Genomic DNA, 26104 nt, shown 5'->3' with positions numbered 1-26104 from the left:
CCCAGGTAACAATCAAGTCTGGAAAGAAAATCCCTTCCTCCCCATAACAATTCGTATTTGTACAAGATCATTTTACAGTATACCCAACTGTATTTCCAGTTTATATTTGTTATTGTACTCTGTCATACCTACTTCAGATGCTGCACTTTTTACATTGTTTATTTTGCCATTTACGATTTGATTAGGCTTATATAACATTAGTTCATAGAGGACAGGAACTCTTTATCTTCTTTTTTTAATTCTTCCTTACTGATTTCACTGTGTCTTCCCACTTGCCTCTTGTTTGCTCCCCTTGCTTTCTTCCCTGGAGCTGTGTTCTCATCTCCCTTCGCCTTCCCTATACATATTTCTTTATGCTTCCCAATTCTTTTCAACCTTTAGCTCCTTCTAGTTGGTATCATCTGTCCCTCCTTCTCTCCAAGCCCCCAGATTTCTTCAACAGCATCCTCACTAACCACAACTCTACTGCCAGTCACACAAACCTCTTCCTTCTCATCCACACACTGTCCTTCAAGCACTCTGAGATGGGAGCACAGAAGCTCCACTAGCATAACACCATAAAACCCAGGAACTGGTAAACATCTGCTCTCCACATTCTTTACAGTTTCAGGAGTACCCACCTCTTGATAGGGAGCAAAATAATTGTGGACTGGGGAAAGGGAAGCAAAGGGCTGGGACAGGGGCAACAGAAGATACCCAAAATTGTTTCACAACAGATTTTATTAGCGTCAAAAATAGCAAAGCTGAGGACAAAGTCTCTACATACAAGCTGCATAGCTGCTACAGTGTAAAATGGTCCCAGATAAATCATCACTGGCTGCCAGGCTCTTATCCTCACAACAAGAACTCAGCACTGATACACAAGGTATTCGCCGCACCATAGTCTGAGCCATCATGCAAAAATACCATGATGAGCCAGAGGAAAAACCAGACCAATACAAAAGGCCATTCCAAGGGATGAACTTCCAGATACTTAGCAGTCTAGCCTTGGGTCCATTTAAGTAGCACAGATGGTAATGTATCCCTTATTATTTCCTTACATGTGAAATTTAACACACAGAAAGCAAACAGGAATATCATATGTGCAACATGAATACCCACACAGAAACTAGCCTTCAAGGACCTGACTCACCACTGACCTAAGTGCCATGTTCAAAATTTCACTTTCCTACTTAAACAAAACTGGATAGTGGAGTATTATAAATTCCACACATCCTGAAATAAAACTTTCTTCTCAAACTCTTACCTGCTTCTTCAGAGAAGGGGCTAAGCTGAGTATAGCCACAATGTCTCCTCTTGTCTTTGCTGAAGATGCTGTCTATATTGAGAGACTCTCTTTTGGGTCTCCAAGTTGGACGGTACCTGCTAGACGAACTGGATTTAGACTCACTACCAGTGCTCTCCACTTCCCAGTCGCGAGAATGTGCAGACAGGCTTTTTGAGGGTCGTGCTTCTGCCTGATCTACACTACTCCCTCCACGAGGGGAATTCTGGATGGTTTGAGAAATCTGCTGTGGTCTGCTGTGAATCATATTGCTCACTGTCTCTTTAAATTCCCTCAGCCTGCTGGTGCTGCTGGATGGTTTAGGGGCAGTTCTGGGGGCTTGTTTCTCCTTCAAGGTTTCTCCTGCAGTTTATAGAGACAGCAAAAGCCACAAAAATAACTTCAGATTAAACTAGCAGCCCTACTTGCAGCATCTTCATGCAGACTTTGAAAAGCAAAAAGCAAAACAAAGAAAACCCCAACCAACACCCCCCAAACAAAAAAAAAAAAGCAAAGACAGGACAAAATACAAATAAAGATGTAAGAAACAAGGAGGCAAATGCATGTACACACTGAGGATCTTAAAAACATGCAAAAAGAGATATTGATATTTGAAATAAAGTAACATCTCTTGCCTTCACTATGGTATCCTGATGACTGAGCCTCATCTCCTTTTCGTCGAGACCGGCTAGAACTCCTCTTGCGGTCTGCCAGCGAGCCCTTTTTGGAAACATGCCTCTGATTGCACTCACTGTCAGTCAGGTGCCCTGGAAGGACAGAAGAACACAGTAGAGATGACAAGAGGCTTTGGACAGAGTGTTCTGTGCGTTAAGAGCAGCAGGGCTCTCCTGCTCCTTAGAAGCTGCAGATGCTCCAACACTAACTGGTAGGACTGGGAAAGCTTTTGTATCCAAAAGTTTTTGGTGTTGTCTTGGGGAGAGGAAGGTGTTCTGTTTTTAAGGTCATAAAAGAGCAATACAGCCCCTCCAAGGACTCTGGTTAATGACAGCTCATCCACAGGGAGAGGAAAAAGTTGACTCTGCCTTGTCTTCTAATGGTCTAAGGACATCACTTTCCTGCTGTCTGAATACTTTTTCGGTTTTAACAGCCACGAACACGAAACTCCTGAGGACAGCTTGCTTGACATTACTCTGTTGAATGAAGACTCAAACACACGAACGAGTTACCACGTAATAATAAATTACCGCACATCATCAGCTGCTCTGCACTAACTATCCATCTGCGCTTTCTTCGCCTGTAGCAAATACTAAGTAATCTGAGTTAGCTTAGTCTACAGTGAAGAAGCCTCAGTTGGCTCTCAAGGGCTAAGCCAGCTAATTCACATCTGCCACAAGCTAAAAGCACACACACAAACCATCAACATGGATCGGCTGACACATGACAACGTTCCCTTACTACAGGTCATGTGTCTGAGTGCTAATATTTTCTCTTGCACACAATTTATTCCCCATTTCCTCACATCAAATGTGAATTAAGAGTATTTGACATCGCAAGCTTTCTGTATTGCCTTTTCTTAATTTTATGGTTCTCACACATTCACAGTCCTAAAATCTGCAAGCACAAACACACGCGTGGCTTTACTCACGTGAGTAGTCCCAAGCAGAGATGCAGGACAAGAAGGGAATTTATGAATAAGCTACAGAGACTTTTCTCTAGCTTTTATAGCACCAACTTTCACCTTGCATAGGATGATAGGAAAGGAAAATCTCTACTAGACAAGAGTGGATTAACAGCCTCCAAACTAATAGCTGGCTGTTCTGAGCCTTCCCCCTTCTCTAGAAATTAACATAAAAATCAACAACGTTTAAAGCAGATTTTACATATGAAATTGTACCCTTCGACAGTTGGAAAAAAAGTTCACTTCAACTATAATTGCTACAAAGATAGTATAATAAATGAGTGGGAAGGAATCCAAACAACAAAGAGCAAGCTACACAAGACTCGCTTTCTTTAGAAACAAGCAGATTATACAAAAGAAAAGAAATTAAGCAAGTAAAAGAGAAATGCTGGTAGTGAAGATAGATGTGCAGCACTTGGGTGACTGAGCATGAGTCAGTGCTTTGGGAGATTTTTTTTTTCCTTCACAGCATGGACTGTCACATGTCTTTTAGGGACTGAAAGAACAGTATTATTTATACCTTGTAGTGGCTCCTCTCAAGATAGAAGAGGCTTATGTTTCACTTCAGAGTGTACAACTTCTCTAGTTAAACATTTTTCCCCCAGAAGTTCTTTCAATCTGATGGGGAGTGCTTTGTTAGCATCTTTCAAGTACTGTAACAGAAACTATTTCAAGATATTTAGTGCTACTGGAGCTAGTTTAGGGTCTGCATAGACTAATTAGAGCCCAACTTAGCCTTGTAGAATGAAGGCTGCTAGCTTTGCATAAATATTTTCTCCTCCTTTCATACATTGCAAATTTTGTCCTATTGTCACTTGACATTCAATAGTCATGGAGGAGATGCCAAGAATCAAAAGTTTGCAGGACACAGAATTTGTTGTCTTTACTTGGACCCTCTGGAACAAAGACTAAATCCAACATAATGTGGGAATACCAAGAACACTAGCTAACACTTTATACTAATTTTTTTTAATTCACTAAAATAACAAGCCAGGATTTCTGTCTGAGTGCCCAATCATATGCTTAAAAGGTGTCCCTTGCTGAATGTATCACTTAAATACCTCATCCTCCAGAGGGGGGATGGCTTCATAAGCAGTGACATTCAAAGGAAAAGTTTGTTTTTGTAGGGGTTGTGTGTGTGTCTGAGAATATGTTAGAGAAGAGAATGAAATCAAAGAGGTTAAGACAGAATGTCCCCTACTCCCTCCCACTGAAATCTCAGTTGCATGAGTAGTGCAGCCAGAATACGCACATTTTTCTCAGCAGCATAGGTTGGTAGGAGCAAGAGAGGGCTTATGCAGCCACTCTTCACGCCCCCATTCTGAAGTACCCGGGTGCCTGAGGTCATAGACCCAATGGTGGTCCTTCCCCAGAGGACGATGTGGGATAGGGTCCATAATTTTCTGGGCTGGAGTAGTGGGTAAATGGCCATTAAATGAAGAATCCTGCTCTTGCCCAGAACGATTCAGTTGACAGGTCAATGTGGTTGGCTTCTTTACAGCCCCACGGGTCAGCATTTGATGACTGAGCAGTTGTATGAGTTGGCAGACAGACTTTTTTGGAAAGGTTTTGGGTAGGTAAAAGAAAGGGGAAATGCCCAGACAGATGGCTAGCTAAGGGGACAGACTGACTATAGCTAAGGCTGAATTAGGGAAGATAAGGACAACTGAATTTAGGTGGTGAGATGGACTAAGCTGAAGGGAATAACATAGGATAGAATCAGTAGGAGAAGAAAGAAAAAGAAAAGGACAAAGTCACTAAAAATTACAGAACAAAAGGTTACATGCTGAACTTCATGCTTACATGTTTGCAACCATCCCCCTACCCTCCCTCTTCTACTGACTTCTACATGGCAAGTTTTGCAGGGAGGAACCTAATCCAATAAACTCTGTGCCACTTTTGCAGACTATATAAACAATATTCCACTAGCATTTTCAATTTTGTCATCTTTGTACTCTCAAGATCAATGTAAATTTTGTTTCCTCATCACTCAAATTCTGCTCCACCTTTCTCTTCTTTCTCACGCTCTACCTAGGACTATGACTGGAACCTACAGAGTTAAGTATTTGCTAAAACATTAAAAGTACTGTCAGGCTATCTAAAACCATGGACCTCTGATGAAGAATCAGAGAGTACTAAAGAAACCAACACGAAACATTTTTTTCCAGATTTTGATGTGAAAAATATTTGTACCATAGTTTCAAATGAACCAAATACGCATGTATCATCACAATACAAGAGAGCAACTATTTTGCAGCTACAAGGACAAAGTGGTACGATAGCTGTTGACACTGGTGCAACAAACAGTTGCTGATTCAACTCTTATGTCTTCTTAGAAAGTCTATTTAAAGCACAACAAAGTAACTTTTCAAACAGACTTAGCAGATCATATTTCTGATGCTCACAAAGTCTGACCTTAACTTATGCACTACTTTTTCTGAAGTGATGTTACAAGTTATTGTATGCAGAAACAGGCTGACTAGGGTCGCTGGGCATGAATAATAGGAGATCTAAGCCTTCAGACTTCCAGTTAACCTCTTTTCAACTAAAGAGTGTTCCAGTCAGACTGTTCAGCTGCCCAAAGGAACATATATACAGATTGTCTTCTCATTGCAGATTCTCACTTAACTTGCTTCCATGGCACAGGCAGGAAATCATCTTATGCTCCTCCCCGGTGTGGTAAATACTACCAACACCCACTTAGATAGAAATTCCTTAGTGCGGAAGTACGAGAGATTCTGGTGATGAAAGCACCTTTCCCAGGCACCTGCAACTCCTGAAATGAAGTAACTGCCTGTAGATGAGTAAGTAGCATGCACTACACGTACAAAACCATACAATGGCACTGTACAGACTCCAACCTACAGAATTATGTAACAAAGAGAGCAGGTAGGATTGTGGATAACAGAAAACATGTCTGTAAATGTTTGTCTGCCTAGATACAAGTCTACAAAAGCCAACAAGACATTTAAAATTATGCTTATTTTTTGTGAATGCCAACAGTTCATTACAAATCAAAAACATTTAGGATACTAAACACTGTTCACTATTCTGTTATAGATTGTATATATAGAGATTTTTCACTGGAATCCACTGCATATTTAATGTCAATGATCACACAGATATAATGGTATCTGCTACCTGTGTCCCTGCTGCTTTGTGAAGCTGCATCATTCTCCACGTTGTAGATGACTGTCCCCTGCGAGTCAGAGGAGAAGTGACTGACCACAGACTCATGGTGCGCTTGTTTATAAGGATAGCTCTCTGTAGAGGAATCTGTCCTGGTGTCACTTGAGATGGAAGGTTCTCTCCCTAGGGAAGGAAGGAGTGTCAAGAAAGAAACGTCAAATTTCAATCTTTTTAGGCTATTACAAAAGTCAGGAGTGGCTAAAAAAAAGAAAACAGGAAACTACACAGAAGTTAACAGAAAACTAGAGTACCAAACATACAAACTCAGATTCAAGGACACCAGAGCTTATGGAAAAGGTCCCCTCCTTTGGAAGAGTGGAGAGAGCATCATTCCTTCTGCAAACCTTTCTTTCTTTCTCTTTGATAACTCTAAATTTATCAAATTCTTTTATTATGCAAAATTAAACTACACCCTTTGGACTGAAAGTACACATTAGTACCCCGCTGAAATTATTCTTCATTAATTTTCGACACTGTCGAGTGTAATTAAAATACGAAATACACTGCTTCAGGGGAAGTCAAAGTTAAAAAATTAGTCAAGTGCAAAATATTAATAAGGGTAACAAGAACATCACAAGTTATAATAATTAACACATTTCATCTGTTATGAATCAAAAGCTTATCTAGTAAAACTTTATACTGAAATTGTAGTATCTAAAGCAAAGTAACCTGCTCCTTCTCAAGAAGCTATCATTGATCCCCTGCACAAGTGGGATACTGAAAAGGATGAAGCATCATGCTTCAGCTTCAGTACAGTAATTCCTAAACTCATTAAAAGACGAGAAAAAGACAAAGTCCTCCCACCACTTTCAGTGCATAAAAGTAAAAACCTGAACAGTTTGAAGACTGTTGGCCATTTTATATATATGACGTATACACTCCTGAGCATATAGGATGTTCATTTCATACTCATTTCTCAGTGGAGAAATTAAAGAAGAAATACGAAATTAAAGAAGAAAGTCATTCTTATGTTTAATCGCAAACACTCAGCCTGACGGCACTTCACATTTTCAGTGAAAGCAAGTCCTGTAGTTGACATCCTATTTAAGGATACCTAACCTTTTGAAGTCAGAAACTTCCCCCCAATTCCTTACTCATTAAAAATCTTATTGTTCTAAAGAAATACAGAATACAGCTGTTAATTGAGATGACAGTCACAGAAAGAAAGGTGAACGTAGGCAACAAGAATCAGTGTTACGGAACACAGTACTAGAAAACAATTTGTAAACTGAAGCCATTATTCAACAGAAAATCAAAAACATTAAGAGGAGTTGTTGGCACTTAGCTTCACAACATTTTGTACCAGCGTCTTTGACAACCTTTCCTCTATAATTTGTAGTATCAGATGCTGATGTGATTAGATGCATTTATCAGATTCCCTTGACAAAAGTTCAGGTACAATATTGTGATTAACAACCTAAGAAGCAGCAATCTCTGTTCATTTCTGAATTATGGGCTGTGGATACCTGATAACACCGAGGAATCCAGAAGAAGCTGTAGTTATACTTAGTGAGAAACAAAAAGGCCATTCTGAAAAAGGTATATTAGTGTAGAAAACACTGAATATCAACAAGGCTAGAAAATAATTCACTTCTATTTGACAGGAAAATACGCAGGGTATGATTTCTCCTGGCACTTCAACCTACAGTATCTCACAAATTCTCCCAAGAGTTTGGTATCGATGTTGAACACCACAGACCACAAGAGTAAGCCTTGAGGACTCACCAAATGTTTTTGAAATGAAAGAGCAAGTTACTCACTATAGCCTTCTGAATTTTATCTGAAAGGAAACACCTTTTTTATAGATACATTTTTGTATTCAGCTTCCTGGAGTCATTTTAGAACACAATAATATTAGATACTGCAGAGACAATGAGCAGAAGGGTTATCCAGGTATTTCCTGGAGATCAACCAGCAGAACACAGCAAGGCAAATTTACAGCCTATCTTGACCTGAAGCTTGTAGAAGTGCTCACAACTGATATATAGCACTGAAGGCCTTCCTCTCCCTCCTCCAGACTTCCCATTTTTTTCAGAACAGGAAGACAGGTTTAGAAATTGCCAGGCATCTTGTCAAGCGAGAAGTGAAGGTCATCTTACCAGTGTTTTTATTTGCATTTATTTTTAAGAGGAGTTCGAGATTTATTTCATTACTGGTAAACTGTCAACACAAAAATAAGGAGGCAGCAGATGTTCTCTACAGATTCATTGACCAGGAAGCATAAAGTTAGCTATTGGCCAGGAAAACCATAAAATATTCTTGGAATTACAGTTGTATAAATAGGCTAAAATCCTGGAAGAAAGGTTGTATTTCTGGTTTTAGTCTCGCCTTGCTGTTCTTGGCAAGTTATAAACCCATCTCTAATTCTGGATACTCTCTGCAAATATCCAAAAATAGAAACAATCTTCTTTTGCAAAGCCACTACAATATAAACTTAAACCCAGTTTTTATTTTCACCCTATCTGGCTTGCAATTGCTTATCTTTCTCAGAATTTATCTATTCCTCTTTAAATAAGGCCTCAACCCCCAATGGTGTGACTAAATGTCCAAAATTATCCAGAACTTCAGTAAACCAACAGCCTGTTCAGACCACTACTGACATCTTGAGCAGACCAAGTTCTAACCTCTGAAGAACCTTATTTGGACATAACCTTTCTAATTCAACAGACTACCATTAATACAAAGAATTCAGGAAGGCACAACGTGTTGAAGTCCTCCGAGATGTTAAGTGCTACATATCTATAGCTGTAGATCTTTTTTGATGCAAAACAGACCATGAGAAATGAAAAAGTAAACATGATCAATGGGCATAAGTCTTTGCCAATCCCTTCCCCTTCAGTCTCCCACAAATCAGTTCTTATCTCTTGCGCTGCTTTATCCCAGTAAAAGACAAGCCAAAGACTGAAGATAAGCTGCACTGATTCTGTCTTTCTCTTTTTTTAATAAAACGGTATTTCTTCCCCTTCCCCCCACATCCCTTCACCATCCTAGCAAAGGATTCATTTAAGACACTTCCTTAATATTTCTTTTCCCTGACCTCCCGCCTGAGTTTAATTCTGCAGCTTCCTTTAATTTCTGCGTGTTCGTGCATCTCTAGTCTTGTTCCCTTCCTGTTAAAACTGCTGATGGATTTATGAATTCAGTCATTGAAGTCATCAGTTGTTGTTCCTCTCTATGTCCACACCACAACAGGTCCTTTTTTTTTTTTTTTTTTTTTCAGTTTTTCTCCAAACCTTTTTGAAAAAGATTACCACTCAAACAATCAAGAGTCTTGAACTGACAGAAAGGTTCAAAGGTGAAACACTGGAAGTCCTCTTCAGAATTCTAGATCAGTTTTGACAAACAACAAGGACCCCTGCTAACAAAACACACTCAAAACAGAAGAAAACCTTTTCACATGCAGCATTACAGCATAAAGGTATAAGGCATATAGCCCAGACTGCTTACCTGAGTCTTCACTATCATAGCAAGTCCTGCTATATTGCTGTAAATCCACTTGAGGGGGCAAGTCTTGTGCTGACACTGGAGTTCCTCTTGGATCTGCATACAGCAGCAGCAAAGGCTGATAGTGACCCTTAATGCACTTTGTCACAACATCTTTCCATTTTGGACCAATCTGAATTAACAACAATAAAAAAATGCACATGAAAGGTTTTCTGTCATCATTTTCTATAATAAGCTCTCTTTTTTTCCCCTCGTACATCTTTCAGAGTTTGATTTTCCACTGACATTCTTGAACTCCTTCTATATCAAGCATTGAACCGGACTCACCAAGAAAACTCTGAAACCAACCCAACTAAAATCAAGGTATTCACCATCTTATGTCTAAAGAAAATAAAATTTCTGCTAAAAATATGACTATAAAAACAATCCTTCCCTTTCAGATTTTTTTTTTCATAAAAAGCTTTTTATCCTCTGAGATGTTCCAACTTTGCGTCATTCAAAAAAAATCTGTTAACAAAATTTCTTAATCCATCCATGAGCATAAACAAAATGAACAATAAAAGACATCAACAGCATGACAGCAAATTCAAGTCAAAGATAACCACTTTGGTGTGTGAATATTTCTGCTGTTACAGAACCTCTGCGAGCATTCTGATAGGCCAGGCAATAATTCATACAGTTATATTAATCTCAAAAATTTTCCCCATGCACTAATACAGTAGTACCGTATCTGAATACAGTGAATATCTATAATACACTGAACACCTATTCCAACAAATCTGCTCCATACATGAGTACTCTATTAAAGCATGGCAGTACCTATCCTTGACAAAGTTTTGCTGCTGAGAAATGAGACTGTGAACAAATGCAAGGATTAGTTTTGCCTTTGAGACTGTGCTTGGCATGACTACAGAAGAAAATTTTCCTCTCTCATCTTTGTGCTTCCATGACTAGAAGGAATAAAAGGAGAGCGGTGTGAAATAATGCCAAACAAACTAATGGGATGTAATAAAGGTATGCCAAGATCCCAGCACCCGTATCTTTAATGTCAAGGACCTCATGCTTGGTGCACAGGGAAAAAAAAAAGTACTAACAGAAGCAGCAGAAAATTTGTTGGCAGCAACCACTAGGGAAGACTGGCACCTAGACACTTCAACAAAGAACCCAAAAAGCAGGCACTAGATAGCTATACTGTTGTCAGCAAGGGAGCGAGAGGTATGTTAGTTGCGTGCACAAGCAAACTGTAGGTTTTCAAACAATAGCATAAAAGAAGACTGGCAGCCAACAGAACAGAACTAAGAACAGGGCTTCTGAGATTTCTGGTACGCTTTTTTGAGAAAGAAAAGGAGCAACAGAGTTACAGATCTTGAGTGGAAAACCAGTCAAAATTTCTTTAAATCTGTAGAAAACAGTATGGATATACACACAAGTAGCTAACAAATTTCTAACATTTTTCTGAACATTACTTTCTCACCTCTTTGACATGAGCATCATCAAAGTACATCCACTTGCGGATTTTAGTTTGGAAGAAGAAGGTAGAATAGTGTTTTCCATAGTAACAGATCATTCCCACCAAATACAGCTCTGAGTGTTTTGCTCTGTCATCAGTTACTCTGAAGAAGAGCTTTAAGAAGGGAGGTAAGAAAAATGAAAGGAAAAATTAATAAAATGCCCAGAATTTTACATACTGCTTTATGTTTGAAGACCTCAAAGTACTGTAGAGAGGTGTCAGGTTTTTACTTCAAAAAATAGAGAAAACAAGACAATAAATACTTAAGTAATTAACCAATGTTTAAGCAAACCCAGTGACGTAGACTAGGAACAGACTCCTACCAACTCACCAGATGCTCAAGAATCGAGTCAGTCTTGGAGACTGTGGCTGTACTTTACGGAAGATGTTTACAACAATGATAAAATACCTTTTCCAAATTTGAAGAGTGGTTCTATTCTGAAAATTTGTATTCTCCATGTCATGCTTCCTGATTATATCAAATACTGTTTAAAACATTCATTCCTCTTTGCTCTGTAGAAACAAAGTGGTTCTGCCAGTGAACAGCTGGCATTTATTCTGACTTAAGCAAAGACAATTTTATGACACCACCACATAAAAGATGAACTGAAGACATTAGTAGGTTAAAAGAATTCAGCACACAGAAAAAAGTGTTTTCTGACTATTTGACCATGTTTTTTTTAAAAATGCACAGGACTCGGTTTTTAGTGCATTACCGCTTTACCACGCACATAGTAAAGCACACTGTTTCATAACCACATTTTCCCATTAACTCGCACTAATTTCGGTACACTGTGCACTGGCCAATGCATTTTTTTATATATGTGTGTGTGTATATATGTATATTTTAATTACTTTGATGTAATACCTCAATGCTACAGTAAGACACAGCTACAATTTGTATACCAATAATTCAGCTCTAAAGCATCAGCTAATGTAGAATAAGTGAATCCTCTAGGGGAGAAACCTCCGGATCCCAAACACTACTTAATTTAAACTATAATTGAATCACACAGTGCCAGCCTCCATCTCTCAGAGACTGCTCAGTTATAAATAACTCTTAAGTGGTATAACCACACACTTCAATAAAAAGAGTATTTAAAGAAGATTAAAAAAACCAAACAACCCTAAACCACGTTTTGTCTTCAAAAGAAATAAACTTCAGTTCTTCAAAATGAAAGAGTATATGTATTTTCATAGAAATAGCACAAACCCCAATCCAAAATTTCCTTGCACTTGAAAATATTTTTTGATTCAGACAAGCTTTGTTTTCTGGAGTAATTTTTAATTTTCAGTCATTTCAGAAGTTAGAGAATATGCAATTACACTAGTACTTTCACAGGTTTTGTGAAGCATTCAGAAACAGGTCAGATCCTTGGATCTGCCCTCTATTCCTCTATTTATGGACACCAAAAAGATAAAGGTGGTGACTTTTTATTTTTCTCAGTCTGCTACTATAGACTACCATGAGAAAGACTGTGTTTGTAGGTAGTGTCAAAATACAAAAAACTCACATCTCCCAGTTTAAGGCAAGTGCCCAGGCTGTGAATCACATCCTCAGCCAGATCAGAGTGGTCTGAGTCCCAAACCAAGCCAATGGTGATGATCTGTGGAGAGTTCATCAGCACACGACGAATACGGATCTTCTCCCCACAGTTACTCTGAGGATATAAATAAAACAAAACTTTGAATATAAACCTTCTTTTATTACAATGTTAGAGCAAGGCACTAACAAGTATAAGTCTCAAAAGTACAGCTTCCAAAGAGATGGTGGTGAAACACAGCAGATACAATATGCTCAGTGTCCAGATATGAGCTTCTTATGTCACAGATGAGGAGCATTAATCAAGACTATCTGGTATTCACAAGCTTTAAAGAAACACTGATGACACCTGGTCTCCTTCTATGACCAAGTGACCCGCTTAGTAGATGAGGGCAGGGCTGTGGATGTAGTCTATCTAGACTTCAGTAAGGCATTCGACACTGTCTCCCACAGCATCCTCCTAGACAAACTGGCTGCCCGGGGCTTGGATGGGTGGACTCTTCAATGGGTTAAAAACTGACTGGATGGCCGAGCCCAGAGAGTGGTGGTGAATGGGGCAAAGTGCAACTGGCGGCCAGTCACTAGCGGTGTTCCCCAGGGCTCAGTTCTGGGGCCGGTGATGTTCAACATCTTTATAGATGATCTAGACGTAGCGATTGAGTGCACCCTCAGTAAATTTGCAGATGACACCAAGCTGGGTGGGAGTGTCGATCTGCTGGAGGGTAGGAAGGCCCTACAGAGGGAACTGGAGAGGTTAGATAGATGGGCCGAGACCAATGGCATGAGGTTCAACAAGAACAAGTGCTGGGTCTTACACTTCAGCCACAACAACCCCATGCAGCTCTACAGGCTCGGGGAAGAGTGGTTAGAAAGCGGCCCAGCGGAAAGAGACCTGGGGGTGCTGATCGACAGCCGGCTAAACATGAGCCAGCAGTGTGCCCAGGTGGCCAAGAAGGCCAATGGCATCCTGGCCTCTATTAGGAAGAGTGTAGCCAGCCGGTCTAGGGAAGTGATCGTCCCTCTGTACTCGGCACTTGTGAGGCCGCATCTTGAGTACTGTGTCCAGTTCTGGGCCCCGCACTTCAAGAAAGATGTTGAGGTGTTGGAGTGAGTCCAGAGGAGGGCGACCAAGCTGGTGAAGGGTCTGGAGGGTCTGACCTACGAGGAACGGCTGAGGGAGCTGGGGTTGTTTAGCCTGGAGAAGAGGAGGCTCCGAGGTGACCTTATTGCAGTCTACAACTACCTGAAGGGAGGTTGTAACGGAGTGGGAGTCGGCCTCTTCTCCCGGGCAACTAGCGATAGGACAAGAGGACACAGCCTCAAGCTTTGCCAGGGGAGGTTCAGGTTGGACTTTAGGAAGCATTTCTTCTCAGCAAGGGTCATTAGGCATTGGAAGGGGCTGCCCAGGGAGGTGGTGGAGTCACCATCTCTGGATGTGTTTAAGAAAAGACTGGACATGGCACTTAGTGCCATGGTCTAGTTGACATGGTGGTGTCAGGGCAACGGTTGGACTCGATGATCCCTGAGGTTTCTTCCAACCTGGTTGATTCTGTGATTCTGTGTGATTCTGTGATTCTTCCTCATACTACTGATATTGTTTAAAAGGTATAGCGCAAAAGTAGGCTTATTTAAAAAAAAAGATAAGCAAGCATACATGAAAGATCCCAAAAACATTCTCAGGAATTGGAGGGAAAGCTCACTTTCTTTTGGTCAGGATCTCCGATTAAAAGTTTTATTTACAGAGACTGATGCTTTATATGACAGTGTCAGAAAAACCTTCAAGGTGCTGCTTTGCTGTTAAAATTGGGTAGTTGTTCTACAAGGTATCTCAAGCATCTCACCTTAGGCTAGTTAGGTCAGTATTCATATCAATATGAGCGCAGCAGCTGGAAAATTAGTAGAATAAGAAGAGGTGCTTCACTAACCCATAGCAGTTCTTAAATTTCTTAATTTTTGTTTCCCTTCCCCCTCCCATTTTTTATTTTTTAAATACTACCAGTGCTTATTGACTGGCCAGTCTCCCCTCACTCTCTAGCCAGAGTATTTCTCGGAGATAAGCTTCCTTGTGAAGCTAAGATACTTCTCAGTGGTCCTTCCAATCCACCACCTGTTGGAATTGTAGGCATCTTTAAAACATCATGAAAAAAGTTCACCATCTGAATTAAGAGATTATCGGTGCAATTTTAGCAAACAGTGCTTTACCGTTTTTCTTTTTTTTGGGGGGGGGAGGGGGCAGGGGGGTGGACACAAAGTGGCAGGGACCTGTGGCACATCACAAAGGCACCTCTGCAAGATTCCAGAAAAAAAAAAAAAAAAACAAAAACGTTTTCATACTGAGAATTAGTTTCTCATCTCTACAGAGACTAGTTTCACAACTGGATGTAGTAATTTCTGACACTACAACCAGGGAAGAGATCATAAAGCACTTCTTCCCCACAGCAATCTAGAAAATTAACCAGAATTTCAGTCCCAATTATCAATGACAGACAAAGATGAAAAATTAAAAAAAAAAAAAAGAAAGAAATGAGCTTAACAACAAGGCAATGAAGACAGATTTTTTTTTTTTTTTACAGGTAGAGGACTGTAATGTTTAAATGTAGATAGGAGGTTTTAATATTAAGATGACTATATTCACACATATTTGCAAGGGTCACTCAAAGTACAAGCACTCCTGTGGATTACCTCACAACAAACCTATCTTATGCTCACATTGTCGTATTTGCTTCAGCTAGCTAACATCAGCATTTTCTGCAAGACAGGAGGAATATGGCATCCTGATAAAAAGCTTCCCTTGCATGACTGTTAGGCTACCCTCAGAAGCCTCAACAGCAAAATTGCCCAAATAGAAAAAGAAAGGGGCAGCAAGTACTGGCAAGCAATTTTATCCAGCCGATTATTTCACAGTTAAATAGCAGTTCACCCTCTTTCTTTAATAGAAAGAATGTCTTTCTATTAAATTTCCCATGCTTTGGTTATTACATAGCTGGACTCATATGAATCTTTTGAACAACAATACAATATCTTCACTTTTCTTACGCAGGTAAGTGAGCCAGTATTCCAAAAAAAGAAAATGTTTTGATTGGGACTAAAAGTGAATCTTTCAGAGTTATAAGTTACAGAAAGTGAGGGGGATAAAATGGAAATACTTACACTGTCCCCAGGGAACAGGCACACAAGACATTCCTGTTAGAGCCTGTATTGCTTCACTGAAGACTGGTGAGGCGTCTAACAGTGGTGTTACATGAAGCAGCAATTATGCAGCTGTTTCCTGCCCTAACTATTAATTAATATGTAAAACACTTTGATGATAACTCTCCTTGCATACTTATCTAAAGCTCTGGATCTGGACATACTCAAATTAGAAGGTAGAACAAGATATCAAACTCTTGCTTTAGAAATCAAGCCCTTATGATTTAAAAAAAATCATTTTATATTTACATGCAAAACTCTCTTGTTTTTCTTAACCCAACTGCTAAATGGACTTAATTCAGCTGAATTTTGTCAGACTTTTACTGCATAGCAGAAGGGAACATTTTTAAGAATAGCAGCCTGTGACTATCAACTGGGCATATGCAGTAATTGTTTTTAAGTGCTTAAACACCAGTCATCACTCACAACAACTATAGCCTACACTTTCTGGTCAATATCTCCCACACTCTGAACAGAAAACCCCACTTAGAAAAACAAACCAATACTCCCCCAAAATTTTCTGTGATGATTTCTGCCTTTGGCATAGCTCTTGCAGATACACTGTGTAGCCTATAAGCCCATCACTGTTGAGATATTCTCTGGCAGTGGGAAGTGGCAGTCCTTTTCTCTTTCCCTCTGAGCAACATTTTGGCTGTATGATGCAGGTACAGCAGTTTGGTCAACAGTTCAATTTATTCCAACTGCAAGGTAGTAATGAAGTTGAATGGAAGCTTATCTAGGCAAAACAACTGATCTTGTACACATGATTACAGTGACTGGTACAAAAGTTCTGCTCTCTCTGCCATACCATGGTACTGCTGAAAAGATTTTACAATAAGTATATTTCTTTTCTCATACTATTATGAGACAGAGCACACTACCCTCAACAGAAGTAATCACCAGAGAAACTGGGATGAACTGTGGGAACACTGTTCCAAAAAGCCTAGCTAATCAAAACCACTGTCAACATACAGAAATCTCCTATAAAAAGATACAGCCTCCAAATTCTTTGTCATTTCTGTTTCTTTAAGTAAGATCCCAGAACTTCCATCATAGGATGAAAGCAGCATGATTGCAGCTTTGTGTAATGCTAGTGTTGGAGGCCTCACCAACTCTCAGCGAAGCTTAACAGCAAACATATGATAGGTATTTCTAGCAGCAACGCAGGCTTGTACAGGAATGGATTGTGTGGCCATTTCCCAGAAACAATGTAAGCATTTCCAATTTATTTCCCCTCATCACCTTTTTTTTGTGGTTTCTAACTCTCCAAAACATTCATTTTTAGTTTCCATCCAAACACTGTATCTATTCCTGGTCTCACTACTTGTGTCTAGTCAAAGAAGCACTCAACATTAATAGTTTTTCCCTTCCTTCATTGAATATGATAAGTACTGAATTCAAACCCAAAGAAAACTCCCTTACCTATCCTTTTCATCATTATGATGAGCTAAACCTTGAAAATGCTCATGAGTTAAAGGTACACATCAGTGTAATCTAACTAAACCTCTTCTGTCCTGCCCGTCCCCCAAAAGGAAAACTAAGGATACTAACTGGACAGTTTCGCAGGTCTCCCATAGTGCTGGCGTTCTGTAGTAGCTCTCCAAACATATCTGGAGTGGGTTTCTCTCGTCTCTCCAGCATACAAATAGCTTGATTGCTTCAGTATAGAGAAAGCATGGAAAACAAAAGTTTAATAATAAAGTAAAAACAGAAACCCACGTTAAGTAAGTATGTTTCACTTAAATTTTACAAAAAGTTAAGAACCTCAAAATACACATCACTTTTTTATATTTAACATTGAGGTACAGAAAAATCACATAATTATTAAGTGTGAATTACAACACCTTCCATGATAATACTGCATAAAGAAAACAAGTAAAACAGAAATAGTTTCTAGTTTGGCTTAAAATTTACGTCTTAAAAGCAAGCTTTAGCATTTTGATAAATACTTGATTTCAAAATGAAATATTTGCTTCCAAATGCTTTCCTTCGGTAACCACAACCCTAGTAAAGTAGCACAGGAAAGCACATCCTTAATAACAAAACTATAGAGAAAAAAATAGCATGGTACCCAATTGATTCCACTGTCCAAGTTGAAAGATGACAGCAAGTACTGAAAAATACTAGTGCTCAAAAACATGTTCAAGCTTAAAATGGTTTAAGAGGTAAATAAATATATCACTGTTCATTGTTGTTTTTAAAATAATGTGCCTTAAGATTTATTGAGATATTTCATATAAAATATTGAATACCATTTACATAATTATTTTCCTGTTTTTCTAATAAATATTCTGATACACAGCATCTGCTGGTAACCTAAAGAAAAACTACAGCTCGATGGAACGGCAGGCAGAAGCCACAAGGGGGAATGCTTTACAATACTCCTGATACACTGGTAAAGCTGTGGCTTTTAACAGATACCTGCATGAGAAGAGCAACTAGCAGTTTTCAAGACAATTTTTTCGGGCTCTGTAACTACATGTCTCACATGCAGGACAAGAAATAAAGAGAAGTTTTCATCCCAATCAAAATTTCAAGACAGAAGTGAATAACAGACTCCTGCCTCAATCAGATTTAAGCAGCTTTTAACTGAGCAGCCACCTACTAAAAGAAGACAAGACTTCTCTAGCATTCATTCAAACAAACTACTACACAGCTAGAGCTATTGTTCTGTGCACCACCTCCTTTAATGAAAGGTCACTATGACCAAGGGAGTTCCCCAATAACTAGAAAAAGCAAGAGCTACATCCATCCAAGAAAGAGGATTTGAGGAACTACAGGCTAGTCAGTCTTGCTCCAGTACCTAAGGCAATGCCAGACCAAATCTCCTTGGAAATCATCTCCAGGCATACAAAGGACAAGAAGGTGAGTCAGAGCAGCCAGCATGGATTTACCAAGGGCAAACTATGCCTGACCTACTTGATTATCTCCTATCATAAAATGATGGGTTCTGTTGAGGAGGCAAGAGCAGTAAATATCATTTTGTCTCTACCAAGGTTTCCAAGTCATCTACAGCGTTCTTGTGGCCAAACTGGGAGGCGTGGACTGCACAGGTAGAATACAATGCGGACAAAAACCTAGCTGGACCTTCAGGCTCAGAGGATCAAAACATAAACAGCAGTCAGTTAAGAGTTGTGTTCTTCAGGGCTTAATACTCGGGCTGATGCTATTTAACATTTTCATTAACAACCTGGATGATGAATCAGAATACACCCACATCAAGTTTACAGATGACACCACATCGGATGGATCAGTCAATACACAAAAAGGGAGTGCTGCCATCCAGAAGGATCTTGACAGGTTGGAGGAACGAGCTGACAGGACCCTCATAAAATTCAGTAAAGGAAAATACAAAGTCTTGCACCTCAGATAGAGCACACTCAGTGCAGCTGTAATGGCTGGGCAATGAACGGCTGAAGAGCAACACCGCAGAAAACTGGTAGAGAAGCTGAACATAAGCCAGACTCTTCACAGCGGCGAACAGAGAAAGAACAAGAGGTAAAAGATGCAGAAAGGGAAATTCTGACTGGATATAAGGAAAAAAAATTCACACCGAATGGTTAAGCACTGGAACAGGCAGCCCAGAGAAGTCATGGAATTCCTGCCCTCAAATGTTTTCAAAACTCAGCTGCACAAAACCCTAAGCAGCCTGATCTAGCTTTGAAGTTAGTCCTGCTTTGAACAGGAGGATGGAGTAAATATCCAAAGGTCCTTACCAGCATAAATTTTTTTTTTTCTTATCTCGCTTTTTAAATCACCTGCTCACATACTAAGGTCTTTCAAAACGTACGTGAGTCCTTGCCACTACAGCTGTCAGGTTCAGAATCATAAACAAGTAGACACACTGATCCATGCCTAAACTGGTATCTTCTGTTTCACTAAACCCTCATGTTCTTTATCATAGTTATCAAAGCTCCACCAACTTTGAATAAACCATGTTCTGGACATTTAATCTTGCAAAGGTAAAGATCAAACTGCAACACCAGTTTAAAAAAAAAAAAAAAAAAAAAAAAAAAAAAAAAAAAAGAAGAAGTTCTCTTCCCTGTAAAAATTTCAACTCACCAGAGTGACGTTGTGGAAATATAATGTACCATCTGGATGAAAGGTAACGGGTCAGAGGTGGCACCACAGCTGGTACAAACACACTAAAGAGAACGAAAACGTAATACGTTGACAAGATTAAACTGGTATTTCCACAGCAACACTTCTGCTTGTATCTTTTTTAGCATGGCAATGCATGTCTTAGGAATGAAAGTTTGAAACTTGAGAACTGGTGATTTGTATAAAGCATGTATCATTACCTCACCTGTTCAAACAAGGTCATTGCAAACTTCTGATGGGAAACACAATGTGACGCAGTGCAAATATCTTCCTTTGTCTCATCTGCAATGTGGAAGTGAATTCGCATTAACAGGTTTTCCTAGCCAAAGAGAGAAGAGAAAGCAAAAAGAGCATTACATCATTTCAAATGTAAATAAAAGTTAAAATATAAATCACAGAAGCACGTCAGATGTAATAATGTTACAAGCATTATTTAGAAACAGAAGGCTCCTGCAAATTTTTGGAAGTTGCTTAGAAAACAAAGAAGTTGGCATTTTTTCGATGTAAAAGAAAATGGCTACCACTTCTGATCTGAAATGCTATGCCATGTAACCATTTATTTTATTTACTAGAACAGCTAAAGATTCTGTCACTGATTATTCTGTCCAATTCTCAAGCACTAATGGATTTGACCAAATGTAACAGGCAGAGCAGCTCTGCAGTTTTAAATTCACTGGGTTGCCACTAACTTCTCCTCATCAACACAAATTAACCTGGATCAATTTCTATATTCCACAAGGGCTTGGAAATATGGCAAATAAGCTACATCCTATCAAAAAGGGGGAGAACTAATAAACGAAGAGGCAGACTAAATTCTGCATGAAACAAAAGCACTGAACATTTTCAAGATATTATTTCACACAACTCCATCTCTTTTCAAGTTCCCAGGAGTTCTTGTCTTAAGAGCTCCTCTCCTCCCACTGTTGCCAACATTAATCTGGGGGTGCCAGAAGTCTACTGACACCTCTTCCAGCAGCACACTTTTCACTATCACTATGAGCTGCCTGGATGGTTTATAGGCCTGCAATAAGGAGGTCAAGATTAATTATTAGGCAAAATAGCTCTGACTTCATACAATTTCCCTTCAACTTTAGAATCTAAGGCCTTCTGCCATTTAAATTAAATCTCTGCCTTTAGGGCTGAAAAGGTTAATTAAGTAAAAAGTTACAGAATTATCTCTGCCTTAAAGCTTAACCCCAAAAGGGAAATTGTACCCATTTTAACTGTCCTTGTGCCAGTACGGTTAACCTAACAAACCTGCTTGTGGGAACTCCCACAGCAGTCCTAGATGGGCTATTTAGATTAGCTCTCTCAAGGAATAAACTGAATCAAAGTTTCCATGTTCTGCTACATCCAAAACTCTGTTCAAGTGCTGGACTGCATACACAGATTTGACATAACTGTGCTCACAGGAGCTGCTGTGTAGGCTGATGTAATTTATTTCACTTTGAGGCCTTATTGGTATGGTCTACTTCCATTTTAAGCGAGCTCATTAAACTAAACTATTTTGCTATATTAGTATGCTACAAACACAGGACACTTTCAGCTACTATAAGCTCATTACCAGTCCACTTAGTTTAAGAGAAGAACTACAACAGCTATATGCATTTATCCCATTTCTATGATCTCTTACAGTGCAAGTGTCAAATGAGGTAGGTATAGGAAATGAAAGATTTAACATATAGAAAGGACTCTGCTCCAATAGGTGGTTTACCTGAGAGAAGTTTTACCTTGCAGCAGTAAATCCAGTATGTTTGTACTTCGGTTAAGAATTAACACCTTTATTAACAACCAAGTAGGATACAAACACACTCGAGCCACCCTATGGAAACCACCATTTCCAAAAAGGGGAGCAGCCAATAGGTCAGCAAGACAAAAATACCCCCTCATTAAGTTAAAGAGATTTAGGAGACTGAAGAAGGAAAAGAAGGAAATGTGGTAAGAATAAAATCTTAACATAATGGATGCCGAGAAAGAGTTTGAGTATAAGAAGAAAGCAGGTGGGTAAACCTAGGGATGCAAGATTTGTGGAAAAGCCATCTCCCAACCACACTGGTGAGATAACCAGCCTAAAAAAAATATTACCAGATGGATTACAACTACAGCAACAGAAATATCTGGAGATGATCCATTTTACTGTTGCTTACCTCAACTTACAAACAAACAACTGTGTTGGGTTGTGTGTGGTTTATTTACTTATTTTTGCTTTCCCTTAGCTAGAGTTTGTGAAAACAATTTCAGAATAACTGGCAAACAAAATGTCCTTTTACCCTTTGAGGTGATCCTTAAAACTTGAATCCTGGATCATTCCGGCAGTGCAATTTTTTTACAATTCCTATTCAAGACACACTTGAGACTGCAAGAGTTACATATGTAAAAGTAACTGTAAAAATGGATAACATTCACGTTTCCATTTCAAAATCATTAGCGATGACTCTCAAACCAAATACTGTTTCCCCACTGGATCACTTCAAGCTTGGGGTCTCTCTGTGGGCTTTTTGAGACCACACATGCAAGCTTTGTTGGAATCCGGGGAGGGGAGGAATGGGCGGGGGGGAAAGGATTGTGTAGTGAGGGTCCACATCAATGCCTGTCAAACCATCTTTCAGTTATACTCACAAAACATTCAGCAGCATCATCCATGATGCCCAGCTGGAAGCGTTGCTCATCTTGAAATGTCTTTGCAAGAGCAGTGCGCAGGGCATCAGAAGGCAGTACCTTCTCACTGCTACATTGAAACTGGTTGAAGATACTCTAGTAAAAAAACAAAAAGATTGCTAAGTTACTGTATTTTCAAAACATTACTCAAGTTATCTGAAAACAAACAGCAAACCTTTAACTCACTTTGATCAAGCAAAACACAGATATTTGTATTGTACAGGGACTACAAGAGAAAATCCTAGAAGTTCCTCCTTTGAAATCATATCCACCTTTGTGTTTTCCTTCCTTTCCTCTCACATATCCAAGGGAGGGTGGGGAGCTTAGGCGTAAATTTCCCTCAGTGTCAATCTCCCTTGGATCTTCCTCCACATTTGATTCCTGAAGCAAATACAACGGATACCAAAACTTTCTCACTTTTTATTCCTATTTCTCCCTCTCCAGTTCACTTTCTCACTCCCACCTCGGTAGCTTTTTTTAAACACGTTGCCTTATTTCCTTTTTCAGGCAACTCTTTCCAAATGTCTTAGCCCTTAAACAGCTGCAACCTGCTGTCTGTACTCTTTAAGGAATTTACCTTCCACTAAGTCCAAGAAGTGGGTAAGACAAACCTGCATTTTCATAACTCTAACTCACAGGTCATCTGGGTAATCATTTGCCAGGACAAGTAGCTCTATGACAACATATTGTTTAAAGTGTGGGTTACATACATGACAGTTCAATACATATTCCCAACTGATTAAAAACCCACTTTTATTTTGTGTGTGTGTATGTGTGTGCACATGAGATTTTCAAAAGATTTTCTGAATAGTTATTTAACTTTCACTGTGCCCTCACACAAAAATAGGAACATAATTCTGTATGCAAGATACTCAGTTTAAGTAAAAACTTCTAGCCCTTGTTTTCATACAAGACCATTCTGTCTCCATCACCACTCTGCTCTACTTTCTACCTCATTTCATATGACAAGCAACCATCTTCATCAGTGTCAATCTCAAAATTCTGCTTGTCCTTTCCTATAAAACTTTCCTCACAATTTCCCTAAAGATTGCCAAAAAGCTCCATTCTTACTGCAAGAGAAAAAAGGATCATCTTCAGTTGTGCACCACTTGGCTATTCTGTCTTCCAAACTTAGTGAAACAAGGAGCAAGCCAGCCTCAAACTCGTTTGCTGGTCTGGGTTTCTTTCAAATCTATACTGAGAATGTGTAGTGATGGCAATTCATGTATCACTTTCCCCCTTAATTACAGAAAGCTTCTCCCCAGTATACTTAGGATCTATATTAATTGGAAATAAATAATCTGAATCTTTCCCTCCTTTAACTATTCTTATTTGTTTCTTACCAGTAAACGAGCAGGTAAACTTGGAGAAAGTTTGACAAACTGTACAATCTTGGCTGCTTTGAGGAAGCTGAAAGAGCGCAGAACACAGCTGTCCCTGCACAGCCAGCAAACCAACCTCCACGCCCGTGCCGTTTCTGGCTGTAGGAATGGTACAATTTATAGTGTTGACATATTATCTAATACAGATGTAAAGTGCCCATCCCTCTTTACTGCTGTTTTTATTTTGGTAGTCCTTATGGTGCTCATTCATGGGTGAGGACCCACTGTGCTGAAACCCATAACTCTTCTAATATTGCCTTTATTAGAGCATCAAATAATGATGAGGAAAGTGGTAACGAAGAGAAGGCTGCGAGGCAGCAAGTGTCACACTTCATGAATTACAGACAATACCTCTCCTCAGTTACCTTTTTTATATGTGTGTATATATATATATATATATATATAAAAAATGGAAAGAATGACAAAGTCTCTGTACTTAACCTTGATTCCCATTTTTGTCACTGTAATAACAGAGCAAGTTTCATGTTTCATTAGTAAATTTTCTCATTTCAGTGGACCTCAGAAAAAAAAAAGCAGTGAAACATAATTCCATCCTGCTTTAGCACTTTAAATAATTTAAGAGCACTTGAAAATATTCATGACTGTGCTTTAGAAATTGTTTATTCTGGTTATCATCAGTCTCACTTCATAGATCTGGAAACTGAGGCACTTGCCTAGCAACTGGCACGCAACCTCACTGCAGGGAACTGATGGACAGGACCTGTTTTACTTCAGTGAGACCTCTGAAATGGCTCTGCAGTCTTGGTGGGGAGGAGAGAATCAGTGCAGGCTCCAAACTAGGTAAAAGCAGAAGTAAGCAAGCAAACCAAAACTCTTGTTTTAAATTTCCATCTTTAAAGAAATAGTATACTTTACTTCTAACTGTAACATACCTACTAGTTAACATAAAGAGATCCAGTAAGGAAAAAGTGATCCTAATTATTATAAGAAACTTTCACAATATCCTGCTTTTTAAATTTTTTTGCATTACAAAATAGTCTTCACAATCAAAACCAAAAAACTTTCACTAAATGTAAACAGCAGGAAACTGTGACATCTGTTACCACAACCACAGAACAGAAATAATTCAGTAACATCAAAGAATTCTAATACTGAAAATCAAGGAGTAAAAGATTCCAATATTATAAAGAATGCTTCCCAAAATTTGTAGTGACATAGCACACAATGGTGTAGTCTTATTTAAATTACGAGAAAAAAAGTCTTAAAACCAGTGAGTAATTGCACATTTTAACCTAATAAAGATCAAATATATCATCATGTCTTTGCACAGTGCAGTTTAGAGCACGTTGGAACACAGTGCTTGTAGGAAGTCCCAAAAGCACCTCAAATGGAGTTAAAAGCACTTTGAACACAGGGGGCTTTGGGTTTTGGTTGGGGTTTTTGGGGTGGGGGGTTTTGTTGTTTTTTTTGGGAGGGGGAGTGGGGCTGTTTCCCCTTTTCCTTATTTTTCAAGATAGGTTCTTTGCTCACCTTCAGAACAGGTCTGTCTTGTCTTTCAGCCTTAGATGGACAGGTGTGGCATTTCCTGAGTTTCATCACTTTAAGTTATCTAAGTCAGATCTCGCTCCTTAATTTCAGGTATTGCCCTTGAGCGATACTGTTAATCACTAACATATTTGTTGCATATACAGGTCTGAAAGCCAGCTGGGTGCAAACCAGGAAAACCCTGCTGATTCTGCCCCGGGAGTTTTCATGACACCTTTTCCCCAAGTGCTTCTGGAACTTATTGAGAACTTTGTATAGGAAACATTCAAACTTTGTTATCTTTCAAAAACTTCTCCACCTAAATTTGAAGATAGTGAAAACCCCATTAGTGTATTCACCACACTGATTATCTCTCTCAATGGCTACATTCCAACACAAATGACATATCCCTAACGGCAGCAACAATATGAAAAGACACTGCTAAAACCTTCACAGACAAGGGAAGTCTCTCCTATTTTACCAGTTTTCAGTAACTAAAATCAAGGACGTAGAACCAAAAAAACCCAAACATATATTAGCTTAACATGAAGTCTGAGCAATTACTAATATTGAATTAGCAGCAATACTTTGATTTCTACACTGATGACCTATTCTTAGCATGCTGGTAAGTCGACAAGCCAAGACAGAGAACAGCATGAGCAAGGGATGTTTCAGATAGGAAGTATGTCTTCTAGTTACC

The 26104-nt window shown here is 39.2% G+C and overlaps 1 protein-coding gene across 13 annotated transcripts in view; it reads right to left on the bottom strand.

The window, feature by feature from the left end:
- USP54 (ubiquitin specific peptidase 54) overlaps nucleotides 1-26104 on the bottom strand; it is a 121174-nt gene that overhangs the window by 25085 nt on the left and 69985 nt on the right. For all 13 annotated transcript variants that reach the window (XR_011047912.1, XR_011047911.1, XM_068397610.1 and 10 more), the window contains 10 exons: nucleotides 22499-22633; nucleotides 20085-20198; nucleotides 19841-19923; nucleotides 17330-17435; nucleotides 12561-12707; nucleotides 11011-11160; nucleotides 9540-9708; nucleotides 6045-6215; nucleotides 1900-2031; nucleotides 1247-1627 (listed from right to left, as the gene is read on the bottom strand). Coding sequence is in view for 11 of the 13 variants with exons in the window: in XM_068397610.1 (XP_068253711.1) it covers nucleotides 1247-1627; nucleotides 1900-2031; nucleotides 6045-6215; nucleotides 9540-9708; nucleotides 11011-11160; nucleotides 12561-12707; nucleotides 17330-17435; nucleotides 19841-19923; nucleotides 20085-20198; nucleotides 22499-22633 (1588 nt within the window). In the remaining 2 variants the exon portion in view is untranslated. The remainder of the gene's footprint in view (nucleotides 1-1246; nucleotides 1628-1899; nucleotides 2032-6044; nucleotides 6216-9539; nucleotides 9709-11010; nucleotides 11161-12560; nucleotides 12708-17329; nucleotides 17436-19840; nucleotides 19924-20084; nucleotides 20199-22498; nucleotides 22634-26104) is intronic.

The sequence above is a fragment of the Nyctibius grandis genome, chromosome 4 (assembly GCF_013368605.1).
Source record: "Nyctibius grandis isolate bNycGra1 chromosome 4, bNycGra1.pri, whole genome shotgun sequence".
Lineage (NCBI taxonomy): Eukaryota > Metazoa > Chordata > Aves > Nyctibiiformes > Nyctibiidae > Nyctibius > Nyctibius grandis.
Note: the sequence above shows the minus strand (reverse complement) of the source record. Positions and strands in the feature narration are given on the sequence as shown.